This window comes from Sapajus apella, unplaced genomic scaffold (assembly GCF_009761245.1).
Source record: "Sapajus apella isolate SASKATOON/1434 unplaced genomic scaffold, GSC_monkey_1.0 scaffold112, whole genome shotgun sequence".
NCBI lineage: Eukaryota > Metazoa > Chordata > Mammalia > Primates > Cebidae > Sapajus > Sapajus apella.
Genome location: NW_022437052.1, coordinates 4,560,637 through 4,588,372, shown reverse-complemented (window position 1 = coordinate 4,588,372; position 27,736 = coordinate 4,560,637). Strand labels below are relative to the sequence as shown.

Here is a 27,736-nt window from a genome sequence, read left to right as displayed (position 1 = left end):
ATATTTTTCCCCCCTTTTTCCACCACATCACGCTTTCGAGGTGGAGAAAGCATTGTGCTTTTCCTTGCACGGCGCCTCCCTCACTGCCACCTCTTACAGTCTTGGTGCTGGCTCTTCCTGCTTCCGCTCTGGATCTTGCATCTCGGGAGCTTGTGGAACTTTTAATTTGTTCTATATGTAGTTCAGTTCTTTCAAAGCTGATCAGTGTTGAAAGATCTTTAAAGTTATTTCTTAAATGAAAAGTTACTGTGCTCAACTTTTGATTTTTATTACGTTTTTAAGGCAAAAACGTGAATGCTATTTAGAATCTATTTTTACAAAACGATTTTATGCAGGCTAATCTTTGTGTTGTTTGGGCCACACACATGATTCAGCCAGGGGCTGGGGGAGGCCTTTCACGTCTCTTCCCATGGCCCAAGCCCTGTCACCTGCATTCACCTGTGTGGTAGGAGCCATCGGCTGTCTGAACTCTGTGGAAGTGGCTAGCCTAGTACATTCTCTGATCATGTTGACTTCATCGGGGTGCGAGAAGCACTTGAGCTCAGCGCTGGTGAGTTTTCTAAGCCTCTTTTGCGTGTGTTGCAGCTCATGCCAGTTACTGTGGGAGAGTGAATGTGAGAGAGTCTCTCAGAGAGGATGGCCACCTCAGTGTAAATGGGGAAACGCTGTGTAAGTATGGCTTTGTTTTCCTGTGGGCGTCGGTCGTAGAGTTGGTCCCACACATTGTCGTGTTGGGCAGTAGCAGTAGAGAATGAACAGCCCGTGTGACACGGTTGTCCTCACTGATGACAACGGGCTAGTGGAGCTGCTGCTTAAGCCCTTGTCACAGAAGCTCAGCCACCAGATTGAATTTGCTTTGATTGTTAACTGTCTTGTGTGTAATTGAGTTTCCTAGTTTTTTCAGACTGCCGTTGCTATGCTCAGTTGAGATGGACACAGTTTGCTTGTGAATCCACCACATTCACTGCTTGTCACCACACCCACAGGTGATGACTGTAAGGGCAAGACGCACCTCGACGCACACACAGCCGCCCACCCACAGTCGCCAAGGCCGTCCGGGCAGGCAGGGGCCCTCCGGCACATCTGGGCATGCACAGGTTGTTTCTCGCCCCGTCTCCATCTCATCCCGCCCTGTCACCATGCTGCTTGTGCCTTGTTTGGTTTGTGCTTGGAATTCAAGTGCTTTAAAGCCTTGCTGTAAAAACTGACAGGAATAGTATTAACTTTAGTTTAAAACAGGGTGAATCTTTCTCTCGAAAAGCTTCCTTGTAAATTTTTTTTCTTTTAGAAACGGAGTCTCACGCTGTTGCCCAGGCTGGAGTGCAGTGGCGCAATCTTGGCTCACTGCAACCTCCACCTCATAGGTTCAAGTGATTTTCCTGCCTCAGCCTCCTGAGTAGAGGAGTATTTTTATATTTTTAGTAGAGACAGGATTTCACCATGTTGGCCAGGCTGGTCTTAAACTGACCTCAGGTGATCTGCCTACCTTGGCCTCCCAAAGTTCTGAGATTGCAGGTATGAGCCACCATGCCTGGCCTCCTTGTAAATTTACTTAGTATGAATTAAGTGTTTGAAAATAATTTATTTGAGATTAAAAATCGAGGAAAAGCGAGTCCCTGCTCACCCTCCTGTGCGGGAACTGGGGCTTGCAGCAGCTGTATCTCTGCCTTGTGCTGCATTAGTGGTTGCTGTCTATGTCCCGATGTTTACATGAGCACATTATATGTTTCCAATCTACACTCGAAACTTTCTTGGCAGAGAGACATCCTCTTTAGGCATCTTTAAAAAAAAAAAAGTTAGTTTCAGAAATAATTGTCTCACCTGCTAATTAATAAACATAAAGCAATTGATTTTTCTTTTAAATCCTCATAAGCCATATTTCTTTGCATGTTGACCATGTTGTAATTATATAGTTGCAGGAATTAATATGCAGATGTTAAGTCAGTGTGAGGATAGAACTACCTACAATGAGAACTGGAACAAAACTTACTTTGGGAGGCCGAGGCAGGTAAATCACTTGAGGCTAAGAGTTCAAGACAAGCCTGGCCACATAGCAAAACCCTGTATCTAAAAATAAAAATCTGGAACAAAACTGATTTCATGAGCAGTTTCCTGCCTTATGTAATGTGTGGTTTGATACTAAGTTTATTGTGGTACATTTCATCATCTGGTAGTGCTGTGTTACCATTCTGAAACACTTTTTTACTAGAAAATATTAGCCTTTAGAATAATTTTAATTTTGATCTTTGAGTAATTATTTTCTCACTTATAGCATGTGAGCTGTAGGTGTCTATGAAATTTCAATCTGCTTTAAAATATGGTATTATCTTTCCAATATAAATTGTGCTAGCACCAATGGCCAACATTGTTTCCAACCACTGTTTCCTGGGGTTTTATAGGGGTATCTGCATTTTACATCTTAAGTATCTACAGGCAGAAGTAAATGAAACTATTAAAAAATAGAACTGGCCAGGCGCAGTGGCTTACGCCTGTAATCCCATCACTTTGGGAAGCCAAGGCGGGCGGATCATGAGGTCAAGAGATTGAGACCATCCTGGTCAACTTGGTGAAACCCCATCTCTACTAAAAATACAAAAGTTAGCTGGGCGTGGTAGCACATGCCTGTAGTCCTAGCTACTCGGGAGGCTGAGGCAGGAGAATTGCTTGAACCTGGGAGGTGGAGGTTGCGGTGAGCCGAGATTGCACCATTGCACTCCTCCAGCGTGGGTAAATAAGAGCAAAACTCCATCTCAAAAAAAAAAAAAAGAACTGAGCTTTTCGATGGTAATGTCAGTGTGATATTGTCAACACTTAAGAATTTTTTTTTTTTTAATTTTTTGAAGAGACTCTGGACACACTGACGCGGGCTTTGGTGAAGTGTCTGGTGTGAGCATCCCTGCCGTGCTGTCAGGGCAGAGGCTGGGTCTCTGGCATCAGCCTGAGTGCCCACACACATCTTCTCTGCACAGGTTACTTCTTGCTGCAGACTCTTCACAGGATCGGAGCCGCGGGGCGGGCTGTGTCCAGGACGGTGTGGTCGGCCCTTTGGCTGGCCGTGGTTGCTCCAGGTGGCTATTTTGGGTTTCTGTGTTGTGTTCTCTCCAGAGCTTCTGGCAGCTAAGCACCTGCACGCGATGATTTACCTAACCAAGTAAAAATCTCATCTAGGTTCTCATGCTTTGACCCTTGGTGTAACGTAGCTTGCTCTGCATAACTTAGCAGTGTTAACTTACTGTACTTGTTGCATGAGTGTACTTTGTTTCTCTGGGGTTGGGTCTGGGGCACATCTGGCTGTTTGAGTACACTGTGCAGAGAATGCATGGATATGGGGCTTCCTGTGTTGTGTGTCTATCAGCATAATTCATTACTACCTTGCCTCCTGCCACGGTGACAAGCATCATCAACTTCTTCACCTCCAGCTTCATCTTCATATGCCTCTAGCTTGGCCTTCACAGAAACAGTCCATTTAGGAGCTTGGTTTTCCTAAGAACATTTCCTTAGAACGTTTGGTGTTTTCTCTTGCAGGGAAGGCAGCCTCTGGAGTGTTCTGGTGGCTGGGGATTGGATGGTACCAGTTTGTTACTTTGATTTCTTGGCTGAATGTGTTTCTTCTTACCAGGTAAGGAAGTGGATATTACGTCAGCTTGGTGTTTTAAAGAACCAATTTTGTGCCGATTGCAGGCTCTTATTTGACTTGTTATTTTATAAGGATTTTGCTTATATTCACATAGTGTTTTTTTTTTTTTTTTTTTTTTTTGAGACAGAGTTTCGCTCTTGTTACCCAGGCTGGAGTGCAATGGCGCGATCTCGGCTCACCGCAACCTCCACGTCCTGGGTTCAGGCAATTCTCCTGCCTCAGCCTCCTGAGTAGCTGGGATCACAGGCACGCGCCACCACGCCCAGCTAATTTTTTGTAGTTTTAGTAGAGACCGGGTTTCACCATGTTGACCAGGATGGTCTCGATCTCTTGACCTCGTGATCCACCCGCCTCGGCCTCCCAAAGTGCCGGGATTACAGGCTTGAGCCACCGCGCCCGGCCCCACATAGTGTTTTTGTATTCTTATTTAGTTTTTCAAACCAACCTGTGAGATAAGAAAGGCAGGTATCATTAGGAAAAACAGGTGTGCAGAGGTGAGGCAGCTGGAAGGGCCGGGGCAGGATGGGGAGCCAGGTCCGGGCTCCTGCCCTGCTGCAGTTCCCAGGGGTGTCAGGCCCCTCAGTAGGCCAGTGATCCACAGGGGCAGCGACTCAAGGTGGCTCAGACCTTTCAGTCCGTGCCAGAGAGTTGGTAAGCATGTGCTTGGAAACACAGGCCTCAAGGACGCCATTTTATGGAGAACTACACAGTTCTCCTGTAGGCATCACAAGCCTTGTAGATAAAACCTTAACTGCTTTTCGAATATTGGTGGGGTGGATTTTGTACAAAATTATCTAGAGGGGGAAAACAGATTGGTGAACCCTGACTGAAACTTTTTCCAAGCTAAAGATTTTTATTTTTACTCCCAGGTGCCTTCGAAATATTTGCAAGTTTTTAGTCTTCCTCATCCCGCTCTTCCTTTTACTAGGTAAGTTGTATCTGGCTTAGTTGCCTCCTATGACCAAGCCGTACACATATGTGTAAATTAGCGGGAAAAATGAGCATGTAAGTCCATGTTTTGAGAAGTGTGATGTACCCATGTGTGGTGGTTTTTGTCTTTTAGCAGGTCTCTTCTTATGGGGCCAGGGTGATTTCTTTTCATTCTTGCCTGTGTGGAACTGGGTAAGCCTGCATAGAACACAGCAGGTGGATGACCCCAAGGACGTATTTAAACCTGCGACTTCTCACCTGAACCAGCCTCTACAGGTAAGAGGGTAGAAAGGCCTCTCAGCTGATACTACCCATGTGTGGTCTTTGGGGACGCTTCCACACTGCAAGTGAGAGGGTAGCAAGGTCTCTAAGCAGGCACTGCCCATGTGTGGTCTTCGGAGATGTTTCCACACTACTGTGAGCTGAGCACTTCAGGCAGGTGCCCTGTGTTAGGAAATATTTTTAAATAACAGATAAGCGAGTCTTTGGAGCTCCTTAAGTGTTCTAAAATAGTTCAAATGCACATTTAAAGTATTCTTATGATTCAGTTAGTTTTAATTTAAAAAACAATAGTATTCATTACTATGCAAACTGTAGAAAGTATAAGAGAAGAAAATGAGAACCACCCACAGTCATGCATGTAAGGATTGAGTCCCCAATACTCTAGGTTTCTGTGGATTCCTCCTTTCGTGTACTTGTCTACTCTGTAGTTGGCATCTTGCTGTAGGACACAATTCTGAGGTTTTGACAGACTTGGTGCTTATGGTCACTTGACTACCTGGTTTCATTTCCTTTTTGCCATTTTAGGGTGACAGTGAGGCTCTTCCGTGGCATTGGATGAGGGGCGTGGAGCAGCAGGTGGCCTCTCTGTCTGGACAGTGCCACCACCATGGCGAGAATCTCCGAGAGCTAACTGCCATGCTTCAGAAGCTGCAGGCTCGGGTGGACCAGATGGACGATGGTGCTGCCGGGCTGTCAGCATCAGTCAGAGATGCTGTGGGACAGCACCTAAGGGAGGTGGGTGCCACTGGGCTACTGGGCTCCACAGTAACACCAGTGCGCTTCTGGGTGCCATGTTCTCTCCTGTTGGGAGACGGAGGGGACAGGAGAGGTGCCATTGTGAGAAGGAGCTGCGCTTTTTGTTCTTAGTTGTTGAGAGCAGTGTGCTCGAGAGGGAAGAGTGGCTTTCCTGTCGTTTGCTGAGGACCAGAAACTGTGGCTTCCATAGCTCACATGGAAGTGGTAGGCAGGAGACATGTGATAACCCCAAGCGGGAAGTCTGCTGGTCATGGAGAAACATGGCCTTTTGTGTCCTGTTCTCCAGATTGCCCTCTTGGTGGCAGGTCATGGTGCTCTGTCGCTGCAGACAGTATAGCCACTGAGATGGACACGCACCGTCTCACATAGGTTCCCAGATGCGCTTCTCTTCTGAGGCAGCCCGAGATGCTCCCACCCACCGCAGGTCGGGATCCAGGAACCTCTGGTTCAGAGGATGCCCTCTCTTGTAAAGAAAATAGTTGACACCTGTTCAAAACAGTTCAGTGAACACTAACTGTTACACAGCCTGGGCTCATTTTAGTACAGATTGACCCCATTCTTAAGCTGCCTTCCAACACATGCCTGTCTGTGGGTGTGATCACAGCGCTGATTGGGAGTGCAGGGCAGGACTTCCCTCTGAAGCAGCACGCACAGCATTAAATGCTCATTCCCCCGGCAGCTGGCAGAGTCTGTTACCTGCTCCTCCTGAGCCTCAAGCTCACGTTGGCATCTGCACTGCCTAGTGGAGGACATCACTACTTGCATATGGCCGTGTACATTTATGTTAATTAGCACCACACAGAATTTTTAAATGTAGGTTCTCACGTGCACGACCCCATTTCAGGTGCTCAGTAGCCATGAGTGGCTGGTGCTGCCTTGCTGGACAGCACAGATGCAGCATGTCCCACTGAGGCCCAGGGGTGCTGGATGGCAGGTGTGTTGGAGGCGGCGAGGGCCTCAGGGTCTCACGGGGTTTGGTCTTTCAGTGCCCTGGGCTCAGGCCTGTGGTCTCAGCTACTTGGGAGGCCAAGGTGGGAGGATCCCCTGAGCCCAGGAGGTGAAGGCTGCAGTGAGCCGAGATCGTGCCACTCACTGCACTCCAGCCTGGACCACAGAGGAGACCTATGACCCAGGCTGGAGTGTAGCCAAGAGAGGAAGGGAGGAAGGGATCTCTAAAGTCAGGGATGAAGATAAGGTTTTTTTTTTTTTTTTTTTGAGATGGAGGCTTGCTCTGTTGCCAGGCTGGAGTATAGTGGCGCCATCTTGGCTCACTACAACCTCCGCCTCCCAGGTTGAAGCAATTCCCCTGCTTCAGCCTACTGAGTAGCTGGGACTACAGGCGCGTGCCACCACGCCTGGCTTATTTTTTCTATTTTAATAGGGATGGGGTTTCAGCATGTTAGCCAGGATGGTCTCTCTCTCCTGACCTTGTGATCTCCCTGCCTCGGCCTCCTAAAGTGCTGGGATCACAGGCATGAGCCACAGCACCCGGCCAGGATGTTGTTGTTAAGCAGATTCTTCCTTTAGGTTGTGCGCCATATTGCGACCACATAGTCTCTGATCGTCAGTATTCCGTGTGGAAATGCCTTCGCCTAATTTGCCAGCTTTTTGTTACTTAACTTTCTCCATAATTTGTTCACTCCGTTTCTTTCCTAAGACTGACGTTATGGCTTTTCACCAAGAACATGAAGTGCGCATCTCACGTTTGGAAGATATTCTGGGAAAACTGAGAGAAAAATCTGAGGTATTTATTCTTGACCTTATGCTCTTTTAAAATAAAAAGAAAATCAACTATGGCTAATATTTTAAGCCCCTTAGTCATTTCATGTTCCTCGTTTTAGGGTATTTGTTTCTGTTCTGTGTAAAATGGGAAGAAACATTTGTTTTCTCTCTCGTGTGGCTGCGGCTGTGGGGCTCTGATGTTTAATCAGTTGCATGACTCCTGGGCCACCTGCGTCTCTCAAGAGCACAGAGCAGGGCTGCACACGCCAGGAGGTGGCTCTGCACATTCCAGGCAGCCTCTGGGTTCCCATCCAGCTCCTCCTGGCTCCAGGGTGCTTCCTTGCTGTCACACAGCCTCCTTGCAGTGTCTTTAGAGGAGAGATAAAGGTCTTTTGACAGACAGCACTAGCTTTGGGTGGGAAGCCCGTGACCATGAATTGCTGATAACTCCAGGGGAGGGGCTGGCCCTCTGTGCTGCCCCTAGCCCTGGAGAGTTGGGGGTGGGGCTCAGATTTCAGCTTTGTGTGTCTGTGGTGCTTCATATAGAGCCTGGCGTGTCACATGTGCGTGTGTGTGTATTGAATTACCTTGGGAAATGTCGTGAGGCCAAGGGTTGTATTTAGCACTCCCTTTTGGGAATCTTGGGACCTGCTCCTGGATTATGGACCCTGTGAGATCAGGCGGGTTTACCTGGGAGGGAGGGAAGGGCTGAGAGGAGCAGGCAGAGGCAAGAATGTACCCACCTGCCCACCCACCTGTGAGGGTGTGTGGGCCGCCTCCTCCTGTGTCCACCTTCCCTGGGCTGGGCTGTGGAGACCTCCGTGGAGTCAGACTTGGGGCCAAAGCTGATGCTCAGCACGGGCCTGCTCTCGGGTCACACTGATAGCACAGGCCACCATGGTGCAGCTTCATGTGTGCATCTGCTGTGCTCCCATCCTCCATGTTGAGAACACGCTCTGGGGGTGTGACAGGGAGCTGACTCAGCCTGGGTGCTGGTTTGCAGGAGCTGCATGTTTCGAGCCCGCAAGGCAGTTCCTGTGTGATTTGCACTCCTTGTCACGCACCCATGATGTCTGCTGAAAGGTTTCTTTCAAATGTACCATGAACACTTCCTCCCTCCCAGCCATAGGCGGACTGGACTTTTAATTAAAGGGGATATTCCAGATAAATCAATGGAGTTTTAAGTTAATCAAATATATGGGTTTTATGAAAAGTTAGTATAACTTATGTGTTTCAGTAGGTTATTTCTCATACTTTTTAGGCCATCCAGAAGGAACTAGAACAGACCAAGCAAAAAACAGTCAGGTAGGATGATTTGGAAAATGTTCACTTGTCTTCTGTGTGTGTGTTTGGTTATGTGGAGGGACAGCCGTGATGGGGATGATGCAGGGCCTGCCTCTACCAAGTGTCACTTGAAGGCCCTGAGGTTTGTGGCCAACAGACACACTCCTGCTGGGTGTCCTGCTGGGTCGCATGAGGACAGGGGGGTCCTCAGGGGCTTGCCACCTCCCCTCCATGCGGCATGGACCTCTGTAGTTCAGCATTCTCAAAAGTGCTGCCTGCACCCCTGCTGTGCCCCGAGGTCTTCACCTCTGGTGTCCTTGCAGGGCCACCCTCAGGGAATAGGTCCATGGCCCACATCACAGCCCGCTTCATGGTGGAAGTCATGGTGGGCCCTGTGCCGGCCCTCCACTGGCACCGTCAGCGTCTAGGTGGGTGGGGTTACAGCTCAGCCCCATCCCTGCTGCTGCTCCTGGAAGATAGCCCCGTGTAGGCAGGTCACCTGCTTCCAGGACCTCCCAATTTGTGTTGGGTGTGTCACAGCGGGCCTCTTCGAGTGGCTGTTGGTTCTACTGTCCTTGGAATCCGTGGCACAGCCGGATCCCTCTACAGTTCTTGGGAAGCTGGTGTTTTGGTCCTCATTCCAGGTGGCTTTCTTCCACACGACTGTTGATTTGCCTGAAGCCCCCTTAAGTGGTGCTTCCCTTTCACTGGTGTTCCCAGCACGGCAGCTTTGTCTGTCTTCCTTAGTTTTATGCACACAGCACGAACTCCCCACGGTCCTCCCTGCTTGTAGATTCAGCAGGCTTGGCTTGGTTGTGCTTTCTCAAGGTCCTCGTGTCTGCTCTCAGGAGGATCCGTCCTCCCCCTGTGCCCCGTGTGCCTTTTCTGAGGACGAGTGTGAGTGCTGGAGCACAGTTTTCTCAGCTTCCAAAGCCTTTATTTCAGTAACAAGTTGCTTTAATACACGAATATGTCAATCCTAAAGTGTTTATCCAGGAGTGAGCTTTTTGAGATATGAATTGGTAGTATCTCAACGACTGTGTGTACCTATAAACGTAAATATATTACTGTATAATACATAGTATCTCATAAAGTTAAATTATAAAACAAACCCCAAGGCCATGTATTTTTAGTGCAATTATTTGTTCAATCAGCATAAAAATTTAGATTCAGCTTTATGATGATTACTGATAAATATTGTCTCATTTCTTCCATCCAAGTAGTAACCAGGTCCAACCTTGCTTTGCTTTCAGGGTGGTATGGCTATAGACAATATTGTCTCATTTCTGAAGTCTTATTTTTAATTTTAAGGAAATACAGGGATTCTTTTTTGTTGTTTGTTTTTGGTTTTTGTTTTTTTTTTGAGACAAGGTCTCTTTTGCCAGTGCACTCCAGCCTGGGCAACCTCCCCGGATTCAAGCAATTCTCCTGCCCCAGTCTCCTGAGTAGCTGGGATTACAGGTGTTCACCACCACACCCAACTAATTTTTGTCTTTTTAGTAGAGATGACGTTTCACCATGTTTGCCAGGCTGGTCTTGAACTCTTGGCCTCAAGTGATCCGCCCGGCCCAGCCTCCCAGAGTGCTGGGATTACAGGTGTGAGCCACCGTGCCGGTCTGGAAATAAAGTTTTTAAATGCGAAATCGTTTTCAGCGAGAGCTCTCACTTGCCACTAAGAAGATAAACACTGCTAGTGGCATTTTTATAGATAGCCTACTTGTGTGCTATATATACTTTTATGTTACATACTTGATGCAGATTAAGACCTCTCTGAGATTTTTATTTGAAACCGGCATTAAGTTTCCATGTTAGTGTGGCACAGGATGACATCTGTACAGTTGTGACACCCAGGAGTAGGATCGGGTTTCCTTCAGCCTGTGTGTAGTGTGGGAAGCGTTTAGGCTGGGCTGGGTGGCTTGTGGTGCGTGACCCGTCTTCTCACTGTTAGATCCAGTGCAGTTGGTGAGCACCTCCAGCTAGAGCTGGATCAGCTGAAGTCAGAGCTGTCCAGCTGGCGACACGTGAGGACTGGCTGTGAGACAGTGGATGCCATACGAGAAAGAGTGAGTTTCCTCTATATTTACTTGTTGTTTTATAATAGAAAGCGAAAGAAAACTTGAGTTGACTTAGGTTGATTAAGTTGTTTGATTTCTTTTCTTTTCTTTTCTTTTTTTTTTTTTGAGACCGAGTCTTGCTATGGCACGCAGGCTGGACTGCAGTGGTGTGATCTCAGCTCACTCACTGCAAACCACCTCCGCCTCCCGGGTTCAAGTGATTCTCCCACCTCAGTCTCCCAAGTAGCTGGGACTACAGGCACGTGCCACCATGCCCGGCTAATTTTTGTATTTTTAGTAGAGATGGGATTCCACCATGATGGCCAGGCTGGTCTCAAACTCCTGACTCCAAGTGATCCACCTGCCTTCGCTTCCCAAAGTGCTAGGATTACAGGCTTGAGCCACCATGCTTGGCCTAACTTTGTTTTTCTTTTCCCTCTCCCTCTCCCCCCTCCCTTTCTCTTTTCTTTTCTCTTTTCTCTCTTTCTGTCTCTCTTTCTCTCTCTCTCTCTCTCTCTCTCTCTCTCTCTCTTTCTTTCTTTCTGTCTTTTTCTCTTTCTTTTCTTTATTTCCACAGAATCTCGCTCTTGTTACCCAGGCTGGAGTGCAGTGGCACGATAGCTCACTGCAACCTCCGCCTCCCGGGTTCAAGCAATTCTCCTGCCGAAGCCTCCTGGGTTGCTGGGATTACAGGCGCCCGCCACCACGCCTGGCTAATTTTTATATTTTTAGTAGACACAGGGTTTCACCATGTTGGTCAGGGTGGCCTCGATCTCCTGACCTTGTGATCTACCCGCCTCGGCCTCCCAAAGTGCTGGGATTACAGGCGTGAGCCACCACACCTGGCCCTCAGTTGTTTAATTTCAACTTCCTTTAAAAACTTTTTTTTCCCTATATGAGCTTTTAAAATATTTCAAAATAACAAAATCAGCGCTCCGTAGATTTCCCCTTTCCAGCACCACCAAGCATCAGCACCCAGGCATGGGTCAGCACTCACTGCGCATCAGCACCCACCATGTACCTTCCCAGCCTCCTTGGTGTGCGTGCAGCCTGGGCCTAGTACTGACTTGGGGCTGGGTTGTTGCTGTGTACCTTTCATTAAATAGACCCACCCTATACCTGCTGCTTGCTCTGTTTCGGGTTGAAACGTATCAAAGACGTTGCTTCAAGTCCATCATCCTTAGGCAGAGGAGAAGATCTGGACATTTAGAGCTGCTTAAGAATGAAAACATTATTTGAATGGCAAAAGTTAATCAAAGTCAAAGTCAGACAGTAGATTGGTAAAGGTATTTACAATACATGTGGCAAAATAATCTCTGATGTGCAGAGAGCCTCTTGAATTGGTAGGAAGATAAGCAGTGGTGACAGAGAAAGCATGTGATAGGCTGGGTATGGTGGCTCATGCCTGTAATCCCAGCACTTTGAGAGGCTGAGGTGGGCGGATTATTTGAGATCAGGAGTTGAGACCAGCCTGGACAACATAGTGAAACCCTGTCTCTACTAAAAATACAAAAAAATTAGCCAGACATGGTGGCAGGTGCCTGTAATCCCAGCCTGGTGGAGGTTGTAGTGAACCGATCGTGCCACCACACTCCAGCCTGGGCAACAGAGTGAGACTCCAACTCAAAAAAGAAAAGAAAAAGAAAGCATGCAATCAGGGAGCTCAGTCCTGCTGATGGGACTTGAATGTTACAGCAGGCTCTCATCCCTAGTCTGCAGGCCCACGAGAATGACAGCTGCCGTTAGCACTGGCCAAGGCAGTGGGCTTTCCCCTGGCCATGAGGACTGTCACCAACTACAGTCCCTGGGGGAAATTCTTAGGATATTAACCAGTGACAAATATAAGCACTCTTTGAAACAAGAAACCATGCTCTTGGGGATCATCTTACAGAAATAAAGGCACCAGCACAGAGGCCACACAGGCAGGAGGGTTGGCGCTGCAAAGTTAGTGTGGGGAGGAGTGAGGAAGCAGCCCCCTGCCGCTGTTGGGGGGTGTGGACTAGAGAAGGGTGTATCCACACATGGAGCGTGGGAGGATGGCTGTCATAGGAGGCTTTGCCCTTCATTCCACGGTCTATTGTTATAAAGCAAGAAGAGAAAGGTATATACATATGTGTATATGTGCATAGAAATAATGCACATGGACATATTTAGCATACGTAAAGCTATAATTTAGGTTCGTTTATATGATTGTTTTTTTATCAGTCCAAGTTTGTTGAAAGCAGAGCCTCTCCGATGCACCTGTGTGCCAAGCTGCCGGGTACTCAGCAGGTGCTTGCTGGGTGGACACGGTACCTCTGGATGGTATGGACATGCCCCACTATGTCCTTCAGCTCCAAGGATGCAGGTTGCACTCATCCCATGAGCTTATCTGTTTCTGTTCTTTCTTTTTTTTTCCCCGAAACGAAGTCTTTTTCTGTTGCCAGGCTGGAGTACAGTGGCGTGATCTCCCCTCACTGCAACTTCTGCCTCTCGGGTTCAAGCAGTTCATTCCCACCTCAGCCTCCTGGGACTACCACCAGGAGGCTGAGGCATGCACCACCACACCCAGCTAATTTTTGTATATTTAGTAAAGACGGGGTTTCACCATTTTGGCCAGGATGGTCTCGATCTCTTGACCTTGTAATCTTCCCGCGTTGGCCTCCCAGAGTGCTGGGATTACAGGCATGAGCCACTGCACCTGGTTTATTTCTGTTCTTTTTAACATGTTCCAGTGTTATTGGAGGGGTTCTTAACATGAAAGAAAAAATTGTATCACAAATGACATTATAGATTTTGCAAGGATATACAGTACTTCTGAAGTATCTAAGATAATGTACCTGAAGAGTGGAAGTGATTGAGTTAAAATAGTAAATTTGTGTCTGTCTATTTTACTAGGTGGATGTGCAAGTCAGAGAAATGGTGAAACTCCTGTTCTCCGAAGATCAGCAAGGCGGCTCTCTGGAGGAGCTGCTGCAGAGGTTCTCTTCTCAGTTTGTGAGCAAAGCCGACTTGCACATGTTGCTGCGAGACCTGGAGCTGCAGATCCTGAGGAACGTCACCCACCACATTTCTGTGACAAAGCACATCCCGACCTCGGAAGCCGTGGTGTCCGCTGTGAGTGAGGCGGGAATGTCCGGAATAACAGAGGCGGTGAGTAGACAGTGAGAAATGCTCATAGTCCACTCTGTGCCGAGACTGAAGATCTAGCTGTTAAGTGTGGATGTTGATGTCTGTTCTAGAGTGGTCTGGTCGGGTGTGCTTAGCTGGAGCGAGTGAGATGGGACATGCCTGGGCAGTGCCGTGTGTGGAGGGGGCACCTGTGCGGTGAGCTCCAGCTCAGGCTGTCAATGGTCATTATTGAGCTGCTTCATGGGGGTTCTTTATACTTTGTGAGTCTTTTTGTTGCAAAGAGTTCATTCATCTACCTGTGTGATGGCTATACCTTCTGAAGTTACATAAAAATTTCTCAGTTTATTAATCTGTTCTCACACCGCTAATAAAGACATACCCAAGACTGGGTAATTTATAAAGGATAGTGGTCTAATTGACTCACAGTTCCACATGGCTGGGGTAGGCCTCACAATCATGGGGGAAGGTGAATGAGGAGCAAAGTCTCGTCTTACGTGGCGGTAGGCAAGACAGCATGTCCAAAAGAACTCCTTTTATAAAACCATCAAATCTCATGAGACTTTCTCACTATCACGAGAATAGCATGGGAAAAACCCACCCCTCATGATTCAGCTACCCCCACCTGGTCCCTCCCATAACATGGGAATTACGGGAGCTACAATTCAAGATGAGATGTGGTTGGGGAGGCAACCAGACCATTTCAGTAATATCTAAATTCCCAGAATTTCCTGTGTTCCAGTCTTGAAGTCTCATCCTCGCTTCATTCATGTTTTATGGCATCTGGGGGATTTTTCTGGTTCAGAGATTGATGGTGGCTGTGGCTGAGCCCTGGAGGAAGAGGCCTTGTCCTGTCCCATCTGTCTGATGGCGTTGGCAGTTGGGTGTAGGACTGGAGTATGGAATTAACATCCCCATGCCTAGGATCTCCTAAATAGGTTCCATTGAGAAAAGGCTCTAATGTAAAATGTCTGGTCCTCATCTATGGCACTAAAACCTGAGTCTCTCCTGTCCTGTTCTGGTGTTTGGTCATCCGTCCCTCATATCTCTCTAGCAAGCTCGTGCCATCGTGAACAACGCCTTGAAGCTGTATTCCCAAGATAAGACTGGGATGGTGGACTTTGCTCTGGAATCTGGCGGTGAGTAAATAGACATTCTGATTATCAAGTTCGATGGTCACCTGTTAGCAGGGGTGTGCACTTCCAGCGGTAAGGACTCCTAACTTCTAAATATCTGAGAAAGGGAACATGATTCTGGGCGTGTCCCTGGTGTTCTTTCTTGCTGGCCAGTTGTTTTAGAGGGGCACAAGTTCTCCCATGGAAGGGCTGGAGGTGCATGCTTGTGGCTAATTCAAGGTTCACACCATAGAAGTTTGGTTGACTGTCCACTCTCTCCTGTGCTGTGTCGACGATTGTTCAGTACTTTCAGGAGAGACGCAGTAGTGACCACACAGCTGTCCCCTAGGGCATCCCCTCAGCGGCAAGACAGACCAGGAGCAGAAGCAGGCTAAGCAGATAGAATGATGGGAGCTGTGTTTCAGGCCCTCAGAAAAGTACAGAGGCCGCCGTGGTCTGGGTCTGGGAAGACCTTGCAGGAGCACAAGCCTAGTCCAGGCCTCTTGGGTCAGGTTAATTTGAAAATCAGAATCGCAGCTGAGGAAGGTCCTGGGGTCCACACAGATCCCTCTGTGGTGAGTGGGGCATCACACCTGGGTTAGACATGAGAATTTCTGAAAGCACCGTGAGAGGAGAGCTACACTTGCTTCACTTCCACTCAGGGAAGGTTTTGCACTACACGTGTTACAGAGATCTTGGTTTTCTGAATTTTTAAAATTTAGGTGTGCGCATGTGCGCTAGGGGACTAACATCACTTAGAAGATGCTGTGTTCAGTACACGTTAGTGTGTGGAAGGGTCAGAGAGCCTGCAGGGCAGAAGGAATTTCTAAAACGCATGATGGTGTGTGGTTGGCTTAGGGACTCTGTTGTGTGGTTGTGCAGGAACCTAATCCCATTAGTACGGGAGCAGCTGGCTTTGATTGCAGTCATTTGCCATCCTGTGGGTTCTTCTTGCAGTGGCTACTGACTGAAGTCGTAGTAAATATGGCCAGATTGTTCCAAACAGTAGATAGACCTCAACAAGGCTACTGGCGTGATTGGTGTGTATTTGTTTAAAATGACTTTTAGAATATTAAGTGCTTTTAGTTACAGATTTTTAAATTCAGTGATTTAGGAAATTATTTTCCATTAAGAGGCATCAAATGACATGAATCATACAGTTTGGGCCAAGAGTTGTCATTTGTTCTTAAAACCCTTGTTGCTGGGCGCAGTGGCTCACGCCTGTAATCCTAGCACTTTGGGAGGCTGAGACGGGCGGATCACCTGAGGTCAGGAGTTAGAGACCAGCCTGACCAATATGGTGAAACCCCATCTTTTAAAAAAAAAATAACAACAAAAAAACCCTTGTTAATCCCTACCGGTCTGTGTGTCCCTGCCTCAGAACACTCGTAATCCTGAGGAGGCTGCAGCCCAGGTTCCACTACTGAACAAGTCATGGTTTGGCACTTTGTTAGAATGAGAATAGGATCTTTAAAAAGATAATGCACTGGTTCAGAAGTTGAGGTCCCAGTCAGCTACATTAAAGTCCCCTCATTTTCTTGTTTCAAACATTAGTTCCTGCCTCTCCTGCCTGTGGTTCACCAGCGCCAGGGCCCCTGGAGCGCCACCCTTTGGAGCTCGCCCTTGTTGCCTGGGGTTATGTGCTGCATCCAGGGCTTACCATTGCTGCCTCCAGGGCCGACTTGGTCTTTGTTTTTTGGGGGTTGTCTTGCTGTGACAAGACAACCTGCCTGCTCTGATTCCTATCGAGGACCAAACTGGACTTGTTTTTTATGCTTCCTCTTATTATTGAGATGTAATTCACACACAAAAATTCACTATTTTAAAATGTACAGCTCTGTGGTAGTTAGCATAGTCACAGTGCAACCCTCACTGCTGCCTCACCCCAGAATCTTTTCCACCCCAGTAGAAACCCTGTACCTGCCAGCAGCCATCCCCACCACCCCAGCATTTTCACTCTGACTGGTAATTATCGTGATGGAAGGTCTGCTCTTCAGGTCCAGAAAGCTCACCTGACAGGTGACACCAGGCTCAATTAGATGCTTTATTCTTCACTGAGAAAAACGAACAAAAGTTGTCTCTCTAGCAGTAGTGGGGGGGAAGGCCAGTATATTCAGAATTTCCCAGTTTCAGTAAGTAAAAATTGTATATCCTAAAGCAGTTGTAAACTCTTAACACTCAATTTGGAGGAAGTACAATTAATTAAGAACAGGAGTAGGAGGTTCATTGTATATGTAAAAACTTGAGTTTAAAAACACTTTTTTTAATCCTAAAATATTTATTAGCTGGTATTAGATAGTATCCTTTATCATTTTCAAACTCATGTATTTTAATGGCTCCTTAACTAATTACCTATTTTTTAAATTTTTGTGGGTACGTAGTAGGTACATATATTTATGGGGCATATGAGATATTTTGATACAGGCATACAATGTGAAGTAAGCCCATCATGGAGAATGGGATAACCATCCCTTCCAGCATTGATCCTTTGAGTTACAGACAATTCAGTTACATGCCAAGGTATTTAAAAATGCACAATGAAGTTATTAATTATAGTCACCCTGTTCTATTTTTTTTTTTTTTTTTTTTGAGACGGAGTCTCACTCTGTTGCACAGGCTGGAGTGCAGTAGTGCAATCTTAGCTCACTGCAACCTCTGGCTCCCAGGTTTAAGTGATTCTCCTGCCTTAGCCTCCCGAGTAGCTGGGACTACAGGTGCACCACCATGCCTGGCTAATTTTTGTGTTTTTAGTAAGAGACGGGGTTTCACTATGTTGGCTAGGCTGGTCTCCAACTCCTGACCTCCTGTGATCCACCTGCCTCGGCCTCCCAAAGTGCTGGGATTACAGGGGTGAGCCACCACGCCTGGCCTCATTCTATTTTATTTTTTTGGACATATTAAACATTCCCATTTCCCCCCAGCCCCCACTATTCTAACCAGCCTCTGGTAACTATCCTTCTATTCTCTATGTCCGTGAGTTCAACAGTTTTGATTTTTAGATCCCACAAATAAGTGAGAACATGGGATGTTTGTCTTTCTGTACCTGGCTATTTCACTTAACATAATGACCTCTAGTTTCCATGTTGTTACAAGTGACAGGCCTTTTTTTTTTTTTTTTTTTTTTTTGAGGTGGAGTCTCGATCTATCACCTAGACTGACATCAGTGATGCAATTTCAGCTCACTGCAGCCTCTGCCTCCCGGGTTCAAGCTATTCTTCTGCCTCCCAAGTAGCTGGGATTATAGGCCCATGCCACCACGCCTGGTTAAGTTGTGTATTTTTAGCAGAAATGGGGTTTTCCCATGTTGGCCAGACTGGTCTGGAACTCCTGACCTCAAGTGATCCACCCGCCTCAGCCTCCCAAAGTGCTGAGATCACAGGCGTGAGCCACTGTGCCCAGCCTGCTCTCATTATTTTTTATGGCTGAATAGTATTCCATTGTGTTTATGTACCACATTTTCTTTCTTTCTTTTTTTTTTTTTTTTTTTTGGGGGGGGGGGACGGAGTTTCGTTCTTGTTACCCAGGCTGGAGTGCAATGGCGCAATCTCGGCTCACTGCAACCTCCGCCTCCTGGGTTCAGGCAATTCTCCTGCCTCAGCTTCCTGAGTAGCTGGGATTACAGGCACATGCCACCATGCCCAGCTAATGTTTTGTACTTTTAGTAGAGACGGGGTTTCACCGTGTTGACCAGGATGGTCTCGATCTCCTGACCTCGTGATCCACCCGCCTCGGCCTCCCAAAGTGCTGGCATTACAGGCTTGAGCCACCGCGCCCGGCCTGTACCACATTTTCTTTATCCATTCATCTGTTAATGGACATTTAAGTTGCTTCCAAATCTCAGCTATTATAAACAGTGCTTCGCCAAAGATAGAAGTGTGGATCTCCCTTCGATAGACTGTTCTTTGGTGATACCTCAGGAGTGGCATTGCTGGATCATATAGTAGCTCTGTTTTTAGATTTTTGGGGGACCTCCAAACTGCTGTCCGTAGTAATTGTACTAATTTACATTCCCACCAACAGTGCATGCAGGTTGCTCCTTGCCAGCATGGGCGATTGCCTGTCTTTTGGATAGAAACCATTTTAACTGGGATGAGAAGATATCTCATTATAGTTTTTACTTGCATTTCTCTATCAGTGACATTGAGCACTTCTCTTAAAAACATTTTGAATAAATCCTTAAGAAGTGCAATAATATTGCTTCCAAAATAGTGGAATTAGACACTGAGACAAGTCTGAACTTTGCTTTAAGGTGGCAGCATCTTGAGTACTCGCTGTTCTGAAACTTATGAAACCAAAACGGCGCTGATGAGTCTGTTTGGAATCCCTCTGTGGTACTTCTCTCAGTCCCCGCGTGTGGTCATCCAGGTGAGTGACTGCCAGTGGCTGGAGCTGCTCTTCCTCAGTGTGGACTTTGTTCATGTTCATAGCTTGTGAGTCCACAGCTTAGTGGAACTTTGTGAGATGAACACGTCTGTGGAACTGGTACCACAAGAACCAGCGTTCCCACACCAAGGAGTCCCTGGTGTCCCCATGTAGCCTTCACGCTACACATCCATTAGCTTGGATTTGGTGTCACACAGATGTGACCATGTGGCCCATGCTGGTCATGTCAGCCTTCCTCCCTCCCTCTTTTGGGTGGCCGAGCCATGGTGTTGTGAGTAGCATTGTTCCTGCTCGGGGTCGTGGGTCTTCCATTTGTGAGAGTGTAAGCTGTGCTTTCTCAGGTGTTTAGCGAGAATAGGTGGGGAGGCCCCTTGCTGTCTAGCTATGGCGCAGACCTTCAGCCCTGTCTCCCAGGCCTTTTGTTGTGGCCCTCGCTGTGTACTGTTTGTGACTTTGTTTTATGCTTTGTACTATTGGCTATACAAGTTTAAAGCACTAAAGGATGGAGAATTTAAATAGATATGTTTTTTTTTTGCCTCAGTACTCAATCCTGCCTAATATTCATGGCATGTTTTGAAGAAAAGTCAAGTAATTCCTTGTGTGTGGAACATGCACAATACTTCTTTCACTTCAAAACCACAAGTCTAGTCTTAAAAATTCATGAAATACCCATAACCTAAGTTGAGGATCCCATGGAACTGTCATGGTCTCGTCCCCAGGCTGCCCCGGCTAAGTGTCGGGTCATTGTGACTGGCTTTCTGCGGCCATCAGCACTGCACAGGCTGACCAGGGCGTTGCTTGTGAGGGCACAGCCAGGAGCCCTTCCTCACTGCAGACGGACACAGCCTCCGCTGCAGTGAAGCCACACATACCTGCGTTTCGCAGGCAGCTGCTTAAACTGTACCAGTCACGAGTGCCACTAGTGCAGTCTGCGTCACCTGGCAGGGCAGACAGGTTCCCTGCACGGGGTTGCCACTGTGTTCCTGCAGGGCGGTTCTGCTCTGGCCATAACATCCTTCTCAGAGGGCTTGGTGATCGTGACGCTCCCAGACAGCATTGGCAGCATGAGGCAGGTAGGGATCTGGTGGTGAGGGCACAGCATGGGCTTCAGTGTCTTAGAGACTGTGAGGGAGAGGGTGGAGCTCAGCCTCCTCTGACGCAGCTCTCTCTCAGAAGGAACTGCATGGTCATTTGAGGGGCAGACATCATATAAACAACCAATCATTGTGATGGGATTGGACTGAGAAGCTGTCAGCCCCTGAGAAGTAAAGAGAATGTTTACAGATTATAGGAACAGCAGATGTAAGGAACCAACTCCCACCCCAGGACCAATGTGGACCCTCACCAGCATGTCACTCCAGCCCGGCAACCGAGATTTTTGGGCAAGGGTGTGGCCTGGCTCACTGAATGTCAGGGAAGTTGCTGTGGTGCGCTGTGGTGTGGAACATAGCAGCATTGGGAAAGCCTGTGCACAACAGGGTGACTCGGCAGGCCTTTGGCTGCAACACCCCCAAGAGCGGTACAGGGGAACCTCAGTGTCCCTCCAGCACCATGAGCTGGCAAGGGCGAGGCTCTGGGCTGGCAAAGGGAAAGCAGTTCAGGGGCCAGCTCAATCTTCACAGCACACTCTGGGGCCAAGGGGCAGTAAATCCACAGCTGGCATAGAGAAGAAGCTGTTGGGTACGTGCTCACTGTTCACTGTCTCTCCTAAACATGAATGAACATGCATGTGTCATCCTCACACACCAAAGGCAGGCTGCTCGCATGGCCGCCGCCTCCGTCACGCACAGCAGCATTGCTGCCTAAGCCTGAGCACAGCGTCTGAAGCTTCTCAGCCAGTCCCTTGTGTGCTTGGGGTCGTGGTACCGTGAAGAGTGCTCTCCGGTCACATCTGCTTCCCGCAGTTCTGCCCCTGCACCTTCATGGTGGAGGCGCGATTGCTGGCCAGAGGCAGATTTGTGGACAGAGGGCTGACCTTGCCAAGCTGTGTTGCCGTGGCCGGTGGTGAGAATGTGCGTTTCCCCTGGGTGTCAGCAGCAGACTCTGTTAGACTCTTGATTGTTGTTGATCTCATGGCATGGGGGGACTATGGTAGTTCCCTGTGATGTTGTCCCCTTGCTGTGGAGGGTGGAGGGCATCTCCTCATGGCTGAGGACGGTTGATGTTCACCTTTTCTTTGAAGTGTGTTGTCTCACTCATTTTTCTTTAAGGTTCTGGTCATTTTAGCTTTTATAAAACATATGGGTTGGAGATAGTGGCCCTTTGAGGAATTAATTACAAATGCATTTCCCAGCTTATCTTCATAATTCTTTTATTTTCATCTCAGTCTTGCTGTTTCTGTTTTTTAGGTGGGTAGGAGCATCCTCACACCCTGACTCCTCATGTTTTTCTTTTCCCCAGCCTGACATTTACCCTGGTAACTGCTGGGCATTTAAAGGCTCCCAGGGGTACCTGGTAGTGAGGCTCTCCATGGTGATCTACCCAGCCGCCTTCACTCTGGAGCACATCCCAAAGACACTGTCGCCAACAGGCAACATCAGCAGCGCCCCAAAGGACTTCGCTGTCTATGTGAGTGCACTTGGCCATCTCTTCTGCTCTCATGTCTTCCACAGATGAAAGCTAGTGACGTGAGCACACTGGGGACAGCTGCCTCCTGCCGCCCCTCCGCCCTCTCTGAGCAGATTTAGTGTTGAGGGGAACACTCTAGTGCTTTTCTAGGGAGAGTAACTTATAAATGGCACATTACCTGATGTTCACTTTACATGTAGTACTACATTGATCAAGGTAAGCATGCCTAAGAATTTTCCTCTTCACCGCTTTTGCAAGGTCGCCTGTGAAAGGTATTCTGGTAAATGGGTGATGTGAGAGCAGGTGACAGACAAGAGGACTGCCATGATCCTAGCCTCAGAGAAACCCACCATTAACACTGCAGCATTTTCTGGTCTCTTCCCCACACCTTTAAAAAATACAGTTGAGCTTGTCATCCCAACACTTTGGGAGGCCTAGGTGGGCAGATAACCTGAGGTCAGGAGTCTGAGACCAGCCTGGCCAATGTGGTGAAACCCTGTCTCTACTAAAATATACCAAAAAAAAAAAAAAAAAAAAAGCCAGCCATGGTGGCGCACCCCTGTAATCCCAGATACTTGGGAGGCTGAGGCAGAAGAATCGCCTGAACCAGGAGGCAGAGGTTGCAGAGGGCCGAGATCGTGCCCACTGCACTCCAGCCTGGGCAACAGAGTTATACCCTGTCTCAAAAAAAAAAAAAGTTGAGACAGTAGTGTTTATGAAGCTTTAAAATTTTCATAAAATATTTCTTAAAAGTATTTCTGCCTTAAAATTGGCTTGGGGTGGTGGCTCTTGCCTGTAATCCCAGCACTTTGGGAGGCCAAGGTGGGTGGATCATCTTAGGTTGGGAGTTCGAGACCAGCCTGGCCAACTTGGTGAAATACGATCTCTACTAAAAATACAAAAATTAGCTGGGCTGTCTGTCATCCAGCTATTCAGGAGGCTAAGGCACAAGAATCACTTGAACCTGGGAGGCAGAGGTTGCAGTTGAGCCAAGATCGAGCCACTGCACTCCAGCCTGGGCAGCAGAGTGAGACTGTCTCAGGAAAAAAAAAAGAAAGAAAGAAAATTGTATTACAAGCATTTTTCCGTGCCAGTTAGAGTCTTTATGGCCATCCTTAAGTAGCATTAATTCCCTGTGTTGATGTCGCTGGTTCTCCTCACTATTTTCCTTTTCCACTTCCCTGTGTAAGTAGCGCACCTTTACACCTTCACTAATTCCCGGGCACAAAATAGAAGTGGCTTCATAGTTTCAGAGGGTGGTAGCATGTACGGCATGAGTGCCCTCAGCACTCATGGTAGAAGCGCTGGAGCACCTGTCAAGCCCGGGGAGATGAGGCCTCACCAGCAGAAGGAGGTGCCACGGAAGACCAGTGCACTGTGTTACCGGCATTTTCACAGCAGGACATGAGAAGGGTGTTCATCTCAGTTTCTCTTCTGAGAATTTAGCCCTTTTTAAAAAATCTCTGCTAACTTGATAGATGAAAAATAGTATTTTATTTAGTCTGCATTTCTTTGTATTTCACATGCGTGTTGCCTTTTTTGTAAATTCTAGTCTTGTTTTTGTTCATTTACCTTTTGGGATCTTAATTTCCTTAGGAATATTTGAGATTTTTAGTATGTAAATAATAATCATGTGTCATTCTGTTACAGATATACTTCCCATTGTTGCTCTTACCTTTGTATTAACACTAAGATGCCCTGAGTCTTTAGGAGGCTGTATTTTTATTTCACTGGTGATTATCAGAGGCAGTAGTTATATCTACTCGCTCACTGTTATTTCTTCCATAGCATTTCTTAGCCCTAGAAAGTCCTTTCTCATTTCAAAGGCAAATTTCAAATTTGCCTTTGTCCCCTGTATCTAGTTTTCTTCCTCTGATAAAATGTATATAACATAAAGCTTACCATTTTAATAAGTGCATAGTCCAGTGGCGTTACATCACACTGGTGTGCAGCCATCACCACTGTCATCTCCAGAGCGGCTCCATCTTCCTCATCTGAATCTCTGTCCCTATTGAACCCTGAGTCCTGTACCCCAGCTGAGCCCGGCATCCCCTTCTGCCTGCTCTCCTCCAGTATCGGTCTTCCATGTCAACTCTTTCTGCTGGTGAGGCCTCATTTTCCTGGGCTTGGCAGGTGCTCCAGCGCTTCTACCATGAGTGCTGAGGGCAGCAGCTGAGCATGGTCTGTGCATTGAGTGAGGTCACTTCTCTGACACTCATAGCTTGTCCTATGTTGGCCTCAGTCTTCCTAATATGTTTAATGGGGGAATCATGCTGGCCTCAGGGCATGTCGTGGGTTACATGAAGCCCTCAACAAAACACACCTCTTCCTTCCAGGGAAGGCCTCATCAGTGTGCCATGGAGGAATGACTTTCTTGAACCGATGTGGAAGGGAAATGGTCCTATTCACTCAGTGTTATTTTTCCTTTAGTTCATGATTGTATGGTTTTGGTTTCAGGGATTAGAAAATGAGTATCAGGAAGAAGGGCAGCTTCTGGGACAGTTCACCTATGACCAGGATGGCGAGTCGCTCCAGATGTTCCAGGCCTTGGTAAGAACCAGGGCTTGTATTGCCCCGGGGTCCCTAAGTCCCACAGCCTCTGGCGCCAGCAGGGCCTGGCCAGCATCGACAGACTGGGAAGCAGTGTGAAAACCAGCCTCTGAAAAACATGAACCTGCGCTGCTTGGCTCTGCATTGGTGAGCCGTTCCATGGGCTAACACTGAGTTCTGTTTTAACCTGCGCCTTCATGCCCTGTAATTACTTACAAGGATCACATAAAAAAAGTTAATTTCCATCTTAGCTCCTTCCAGTCAGACATCGTATTTGGGGAAGTCATTGGGCTTGGGGTTATTAACAGAAAATACATGTGTGTTTCTTTTCTCCTTGATTTCAGAAAAGACCCGATGACACAGCTTTCCAAATAGTGGAACTTAGGATTTTTTCTAACTGGGGCCATCCTGAGTACACCTGTCTATATCGGTTCAGAGTTCATGGCAAGCCTGTCAAGTGAAGACACTACACATTATTTTTGTACATTTTTGTATATACTGGGATAGCCTGAAACACTGGACTCCTTCATGGATGAGAGCATATACAATGATGGGACCGTGTCACCCCTTAAATAAACGTGGCTGCCAGCCAGAGGACGTGAGCATGTGAAGGGTGCCCTGACACCACATTGGGTGCTCCCTGACTCCACAGGTGCAGAGGGATTGCAGCAGTGGAAGCGTGTTGAACACGTGGCTCTCAGACATGCCTTGTTTTGAATGGGAAGCTCTTTGTATTTGCATTTCCTTGACATCAGGAGCAAAGCAGATGAAGCTGAGTGTCTGGCATGTTCTTGACACTTTGGTTTTCCGCCTTGCACTGGCTCTTCTAAAGGACTTTTGGAGGGCAGATATATTTAATCTGTTAAATCCAACACACATTTCTTTCAGGGAGAAACAATGTCACCAAATTTTCAGAGTTCTAAACTCCTTTCCTTCAAACCAGGATTTTCCTTTATTCAGCACCAGTAGGTACTAAGTCTCCAGATGGGGAAATGACTAAAATGTGTTTTTCTGCTTTGTTTCTGAGAAAGGTTTCCAGTCAGGACTCGCCGTACCAATAGCCATGGAGGAATATAGGAGGGTTTCGTTCTTGTAGGCTGAAGTGAGTCTGACTTGAAAGGGGCTGGTTTGGATCTAAGCAGACACCCAAATGGGGGTTCTCCAGTCTCAGTGAGGCTTTTCCTGTGAGGATTCACAGTGGGTGTCTTCAGGGCTTGTTTTAAGTTTTGCTGAATAGGGAGCACCGAGATGCCCTGAGCCTTTCTCTTTCACTGGTGGTGATCAGAGTCACGAAACCGTTACATTTCAGGATGATCGTTTTTCCTTCAGCAGCACTTCTTACTGGCTCTGGCTGGAATTTGCCTTTTATCACAACTGTCACCATTCTCACATGATTCTTGTGAGACTCTTTTTGGTTATAATATTTAATATTTAGACTATTTTACTGAGCAGACTTTATAAATGAGATACCTGCAAGGCGCTTAAAGTGTTACAGACGTCTTAAGAATTATTTAAGTTTTGTTGGGTTAAGACAGTTTTCAATGTACCATAAATGTTGTTTTTTCAGAAAAAGACAAAACGATGGTGCTGACTGGCTTTCTGTATATTGCACAACAGTCCTCAAATACATGAAACTATTAATACATCAAGCAACGTTTTTTTCACTCTCCTTAGAATTGCAACTATGCAGTTAAGGTGGATAAAATGTACAGATGTTTCATATATCACAGGTTACATATATAAATCAAAATTTCCTATATAAAACTCGTTTGGGATTTGGGGTGGAAATATTTTGAATATTAATTTATTTTTAAAGATGCAAGATAGGACTTTGTGCAATGTATTTTTGTAAATGCTTTTCAAAATATCTGTCTGGTAGTGCTGCTTCTGCTGCCACCAAATTGATAAGATGCTATTAAGAGGTTTAAATAAAGAGTTTAAATTGTTAAAAGTGCATGGGATAAAAAGTCTGTTTCTTTTCTCAGTCTGTCTGTCTCTGCCCCTGGGGTGTGGGGAGGGACTGGGTTTGCTGGCTCTTGTTGCAAGCTCTGTGGCGCAGCTGTTGAACAGTAGTAACCTGTCCTCTGAGGCCTTGGGTATGCCGGGCACCTCTTTCTGTAGGGCACCATTTCTGCTTGGAAAATGGACTGAATTACCAGTTGCTTAATGGGTAGAACGTTAGGAAAAGAGATGGCTTTCCTCAGGACACTCTTGTCATCACTGTGTCTGCAGCTGAAGGCAGGTGCTGGCACTAGGTCACAGCACACACACCACTGTTTTGCACCTGGCTTTTCCCCAGTTACCAGGTGTGTCCTGTAAGAACATTTCTTCTTAACAGCCGTTTTTGTCCATTGTGTGCACGGCTGGATCATGGTGATTCAACCAGGGCCCAGCTTAAGGGCCTCTGTTTCCTCTTTTTTATTATAAACAGTGCTAACCTGAGAGTCTGCTGACCCTGGAAATCCAACAGGTCTTTCGACCAAACCACTTTCAAACCCCAATGCTTAGAGCCAAGCCGTTTCCAACCCTGCATGGCTAGGGCTGGGCCCCGTTTCTAATCCTCTGGGGTTGGACCCGTTTCCGCCGCCTGATGGGGCTGGGAGCTCTAGGCCAACCCAGTTTCCCCCTCCAGCATTGCCTGAGCCCCAGGGAGCGACTGTCCGTTCACCCAGGCTGTCAGCCGCAGGTCCCCAGCCACGGCCAGGGAAGGATCGATCGCAGATGGCCTCTCAAAGAGGAGGAAGGCAGCTCAGCTACCCTAAAATTTTTTGTTTTTGAAACAAAGGTTCGTTCTGCTACCCAGGCTGGAGTGCAGTGGTGCGATCTCATCTCACTGCAACTTTCACATCCCGGGTTCAAGCAATTCTCCTGCCTCGGCCTCCCAGGTAACTGTGATTACAGGCACCCACCACCACTCCCGGCTAGTTTTTGTATTTTTAGTAGAGACGGGGTTTCACCATGTTGGCCAGGCTGGTCTCGAACCCCTGACCGCAGGTGATCCACCCGCCTAGGCTTCCTAAAGTGCTGGGATAACAGACATGAGCCGCCGCGCCCAGCTCTAAAAGTATTTTTAATTTAAACATTTTACACAGTTAATTTTTTATCTCAGTGACTGCTATTACACCAAGCGCGTGGGGACCCGGAACGCTCCTTGCTCGGGGACAGCCGCCGCCGCCTCAGTCTCCCCGCCGCGCTGCGCCCCGCCGGACAGTTCCGTGACACCCGCCATTGTGGCGCGAGCCAGTCCTGGCCCCGAGTCACGTGTCACCTGCATCCCCGCCCCGGATCACGTGCGGCCAGCCGGCGTGCCCGCCCCCGACTGCGTGCGACTCCTCGCGGGCCACCGT

At 47.5% G+C, this 27,736-nt stretch overlaps 1 protein-coding gene across 22 annotated transcripts in view; it reads left to right on the top strand.

The window, feature by feature from the left end:
• Positions 1-26,350, top strand: part of SUN1 (Sad1 and UNC84 domain containing 1) — a 58,885-nt gene extending 32,535 nt beyond the window's left edge. For 4 of the 22 annotated variants that reach the window (XM_032259903.1, XM_032259892.1, XM_032259886.1 and 1 more), the window contains 16 exons: positions 586-669; positions 987-1,097; positions 2,970-3,068; positions 3,526-3,619; positions 4,507-4,565; positions 4,701-4,843; positions 5,375-5,584; positions 7,263-7,349; positions 8,589-8,632; positions 10,560-10,674; positions 13,543-13,797; positions 14,828-14,912; positions 19,138-19,253; positions 21,672-21,839; positions 24,297-24,389; positions 24,734-26,350. In XM_032259903.1, the coding sequence (XP_032115794.1) occupies positions 586-669; positions 987-1,097; positions 2,970-3,068; positions 3,526-3,619; positions 4,507-4,565; positions 4,701-4,843; positions 5,375-5,584; positions 7,263-7,349; positions 8,589-8,632; positions 10,560-10,674; positions 13,543-13,797; positions 14,828-14,912; positions 19,138-19,253; positions 21,672-21,839; positions 24,297-24,389; positions 24,734-24,850 (1,880 nt within the window). In that variant the 3' untranslated portion in view covers positions 24,851-26,350. The remainder of the gene's footprint in view (positions 1-585; positions 670-986; positions 1,098-2,969; positions 3,069-3,525; positions 3,620-4,506; positions 4,566-4,700; positions 4,844-5,374; positions 5,585-7,262; positions 7,350-8,588; positions 8,633-10,559; positions 10,675-13,542; positions 13,798-14,827; positions 14,913-19,137; positions 19,254-21,671; positions 21,840-24,296; positions 24,390-24,733) is intronic. The other 18 variants (XM_032259906.1, XM_032259896.1, XM_032259905.1 and 15 more) reach the window with 11 other exon arrangements.
• Positions 26,351-27,736: the final 1,386 nt, after the last annotated feature.